We start from the raw sequence: 4,955 nt of genomic DNA on the forward strand, positions 1-4,955 counted from the left end.
ATTTCCTCCCCCAATAGGCTGAGCTTCCTTGCCAGAGTACATCTCCCAGTATACAATGTGGTCACCCCTTTGGCCAAGTTGTGTGGTGTGCTTTGAGAGTCACATCAATTGCATCATGGGTGATCAGACTCCCAAACTACAACTCTCATGAAGCAATGCAACACAAATGGAAATTATTGAACTGACTGAATGAACCTTTTTGGGGAGTTCAGTTCAGCTAACCAAAATGAAACATTTTTGGCTTGGGAATGTTGAAATGCTTCATTTTGATCCAAAATGAGAAACTGTTTTGCCATTTCTAAACAGACTTTCTTTGGAATTTCCATTTTGCAGAAGAACTGATATTTCAATTTTTTTGTCCCAGTTTGGGATAAAAATGGTAAAGTAGTAGAATTTCTCACAGGACAAAAATTCTGAATTTTTGCTCAGCTCTACTTTTGATTCCCTCAAGTAGAGCTAGATTAGTGGCCTATATATGAGCACAGGGACTTTTTAAAATGGGAGATTATCAGAGCTAAAGCTTTAGGATTCGGTTTAAAGTGGAAGATGCCTAGAGAAGCCCATCCTGTCATTCTAACGTTTGGCAGAGATGTTTGTAACATTTAAGGTCAGAGTCCTGCAGTCTTTACTCACACCACCTACTGAAGTCAGCTGCAGGGGAGGAGAGATTCCCTTTGTAAAAGCTAGGCCCAGTGTGACACTAGTAGTGAGGGATTGCCTTGAGATTTGCACATAAAACAATATGAACAATCCCTCTTTCAGTTTAAAGATTGGTTTTAGTCTCCCAATTTGCCATGATAATTTTTCCACAGGAGAATTTAGTTTTCCATTTATTTTTTTGGGACAAGAATTAATAACTTTTACATAGAACTTATTAAAAAATTCCCTTTTCAAAAACTTTCAGTGTTTTCCCCTCACATTTCTGTGGTTCTTCTCCAACTTTAAAAAAAGGTTCAGATTTCTCATTTCACACAGCAACTGAACTTTACTGCAATAACTTCATTTCATAGTCCTGTAAACCTATATCAGCATAATTTGTCATAGCCTAAGGGTTTTGCCAAAGAAAACTGCTGGCCACACTGACCATATGTCATTCTCCACGCTGTTACAGAGCTGGAGATGTATGAAAGTGTTTTGTATGGTGGGATGGAAGTGTGGAGGAGACATGGGGAAACATGAAGGTTGGGGAGATAAACAGCCACATTAGGGGAAGGAGGAAATACAGGAGAAGTATAAGGTAGGTGAGCACTAGCACTTTTCTGCCCTCTCCCTTTAATAGACAGCCCAACATGGGGCACCACTGCTCTGAACCAGTATCTGGGTGCTGCAGCCTGGTGCCTTGGCCAGCTGGTTTCTGAGAGAGTAATAACCTTTTAGGCTTTCCACCAGGAGATCTGTAGCTCTTCTCTGGCTCAGAGTGGCGTAATTCTCCAGCGATCTGCAACAGGTCCATCCAGTGGAGAGGGTAGGGAAGTGCTAGTAATACTCCCCTGCTGCTTTCTGCCTGACGTGGCTGTAATCTCCCCATGTTCCCTAACATCTTTTCTCCCTCTTCCCCAGCAGGTCCACTCCCTGCCTCATGCTCCATATGTCCTGTCTTGCCTTGCTCACCACTACATCTTCCTTCTGATGCCTTGATAAACTCACCCCTCGTTGCCCCAATATAGTTCCACTCACCCTGATGGTTACTGGCCAGCAAAAGGATTTGGAGCAAGGGTCATGCTCTAATGAACCTCTTAAAGGTGGAGAAGCTCTCCTGGTGGTGAACGCCAGGAACTTTGCCAAACCCAGACTGTCTTTGGTGTGGCAGGATATGCTGGGCTTGTCAGCATAAGTGGCTGCAAGTTCAATCCTTCCCTCTGCCTGACTTCCCACCATTTCAAAGGGATAAAGCAGTGGATGAATGATGCTCCTGTAAAGCAGTTTAAGTGAAAAGGATGCCCCCCAGCTGTGTGAGTTTCTGCACATATTTGTTGGTCACTTGGCCATACTTCTGTCCTTCACTCTATGTTCACAGCTTCCACTGATCTCAAGGGGAGTCCTCTGCATGCACTGGAGGGTAGAATTTGATGCTATAATAGTTCTGCTCTCTGAGTACTACAAGGAACTTTTAATCTTTGGGGTAAAAGTGTATGGCAGCTCCTTCAGGCTATACAGCACTGACCTGATGGTGGGGACAAAAGAGTAAATAAAAATACATGCCACAACTGGATTGTTCAAAACCACATCTTCCATAGTAAGAGGCACAGGGATCATTTCATGTGGGGCAAAGGCACTGTTATTGTATTTCTGATCCTCCAACCTGTAAGACACGTTCAAAACATCTTTAGAAAAGCTTACTAGAAATAGCCAATTTAAATAATTCCTCAGTGTATTTATCTGTATTTTAGTGCTATGGTAGTAACATCATAACTATGGTTGAGAGATTTTCTGTTCTAAAATTCCTATTTTTTGCTTTTCATTTTCTCCTTTGGGAGCCAATCTTTTTCCTCACACTCTCTCAAGTTTTGGGTACACTTTAACTCCAGAATAGATAACATGAATTTTATTTGCACATGAGAATAGTTGACTGGTAAGAAATATATTAACAAGCACTCCTACAGTCAGATGAAATCAGCCTGATTTTAAAATTTCCAATTTGGCATGCATGGCACATTAATCCTGGATGAGGAGTATGTGCTTTGCTTGAAGAGATCTAGTTTCAATGGAACAAAATTATGGACATTTTAAAACATATCCTGAGTTTGCACAGCAGGTTGAATGTTAACTTCAGAAGCAAGCACCAGGGTGTGATGCTCTGAATATTCACCGGTGAGGATATTTGAAAGCTCACACCTACATGTATTTTAATGTGTGATTGCTCTTAAGAGCTGCAATGTTTCAAGTCAAATTTACAAAAGGAAGAAGGGAATGGGGTCCTTATATATCATAACAAGTTTCTATTTCCACTCTAAATTAAGGAGCATAGGCATAATGCACTGATTCAGGCAAATCATTTAGACTGAGCATACTCACATTTCAACAGCTCCTTTATTTTCATGTTTCTCCTTTGAATGGTTTTTCATTTCTTTAAAAATGGTGTGTGCTTTGGAGAAGCCCCTGTGACATTGCCCATGCTGTTTCCTATCTAGCAAAATGGGAAATGTGCTTTCCTCTATCCCTCTTTCAGTGGTGCTATTTCCAGGTTGTTTCTGATGACTTGGAAACAAGTATTCCATCTTGGGATAACAGAAGCACAAGGTAGGTTATACAAAGCAGCCCTGCATTTTCAAAGCAGAACACTGCAAACTGTTCTTGTAAAAAAAACAAAAAACAAAAAAAAAAACCCAAAAAAACCCACAAATGATATTGGAAACAAGGCACCTGGCAACATAGTATGTTCAATTCAACCTCAAACTTGTGATTCATATCTGTTAGTTACTAGAACTATATGATCCTCTTCAGATCGATACCAGTTTTAGACTAAAGGAGAAGCTCTCCCTGCTCTTCTGCAACTGCTACTTCAGCTGGAATCATGCCGGTAGGGTCATACTCAGCTGATATCCAGTTGAAGTGCCTATAAAATCCAGACCATGATATAGCTCAGTGAACCATGCAAGAGACACCTTTGAAAGAAAAGTTAATGACATTTCTTTTTCAATCCAGTATCATAAATACCTGAAATCAGTGTAATACTAAAGACCATTATCCAGTGTCAGATACAGCCTTCAGGGACTGTGCTGCTTTCTGGTATTTTTCAATAAACAGGCATCTCCAGTCATTTACAAGAGAAGAGAAACTTATGTATTGCTTAGTTCCTTTTAATTTGAAATAATGTTTCTTATTTATGCTAATAATCTGTCACATCAAATGGGAATTCAAGAGATTATTTTTAGCAGAATTAGATTGGCTTAGTCCCTCAAATTCTCCCTTCAACTTTCATATATTTCTATAGCTTTTATTAGAAAAAAAAAATCTAGTGCCTCCTTTTTATGGCATTTTACAAACATAGGGGCTACTGCTGATTCCATTGAGTCAATGGGAATTTTACTTTTTACTTCAATGCAACTAGGACTGGACCCAGAGGGGGAAAAAAAATGTTTCTCTGCCTTGAAGAGCTTTTGCATTATTTTAGCCATAATACATAACTACAATGTTACAATAAGAACTGTTTGAATTATTCATAGCAATAAGACCACCAGACCAGTTTCATGGGTGGGAGAGTTTTGATTAGCTCTCTTTGGAACCAGACACTTTAGAATGTAGACCCCTCCTCCCTCTGGTTGCTCTGATGCCCACTGGCCAGCTAGAAGGAGACAGGAGCCAATTATCTCCTTGCTCCCCACAATCACTAATTTAAACCTGTGTCCAGGGTTTCTTGAGTCTGGTGCCCCATTTTAGCTGAACTCACCCTCCCTCTCCACAGTTATATAGGACCTGTGTTTTTAGGATGTCATGGGTCTGACCAGTCACCTGGGTCAGGGAGGAATTTTTCCCCATCAGGGCCAAATTGTAGGTGAGCATGAGAGTTTTTTTCGCCTTATAGCCTGACAGAGAGACAGTTAGGTTAAATAGGAATTGTAGGACTACTTAATCCATTGAAACTTGTAGCTGGTGTTCAGTGCAGATAAAAGGCCAAAAGGGCCAGTATCCAGAAATAAGAGACCTGGAATTTCACTAATGGACCTCAGGCCTATGGGGAAAAGGGAAACCTGAAGTCTTCACAGAGCCAGGTCCCTCTTTGATACTTCTATCCTGTTCACAGGGAGCAGAGTGAGAGGATTCAGCAGAGCTGGCTGAATCCTAGGGGTCGGCAGTGCAGAGTCTAGCCTGTGATATGGGCTACATGATAGGAGCACTGTAAACCTGTCATAAATAGATAGCTAAGGGTTAATGTTTCTTTCACCTGTAAAGGGTTAACAAAGGGAACCAAACACCTGACCAGAGGACCAATCAGGAAACCGGATTTTTCAAAG

General features: G+C 40.9%; 1 protein-coding gene across 3 annotated transcripts in view; it reads right to left on the reverse strand.

Moving 5' to 3' along the window:
* Window positions 1-699: 699 nt before the first annotated feature.
* Window positions 700-4,955, reverse strand: part of LOC116831131 (uncharacterized) — a 108,749-nt gene continuing 104,493 nt past the window's right edge. For all 3 annotated transcript variants that reach the window (XM_075064100.1, XM_032790906.2, XM_032790907.2), the window contains 2 exons: window positions 3,016-3,218; window positions 700-2,302 (listed from right to left, as the gene is read on the reverse strand). In XM_075064100.1, coding sequence (XP_074920201.1) covers window positions 2,098-2,302; window positions 3,016-3,218 — 408 coding nt within the window. In that variant the 3' untranslated portion in view covers window positions 700-2,097. The remainder of the gene's footprint in view (window positions 2,303-3,015; window positions 3,219-4,955) is intronic.

Source organism: Chelonoidis abingdonii, chromosome 3, assembly GCF_003597395.2.
Source record: "Chelonoidis abingdonii isolate Lonesome George chromosome 3, CheloAbing_2.0, whole genome shotgun sequence".
NCBI classification, from domain to species: Eukaryota; Metazoa; Chordata; order Testudines; family Testudinidae; genus Chelonoidis; species Chelonoidis abingdonii.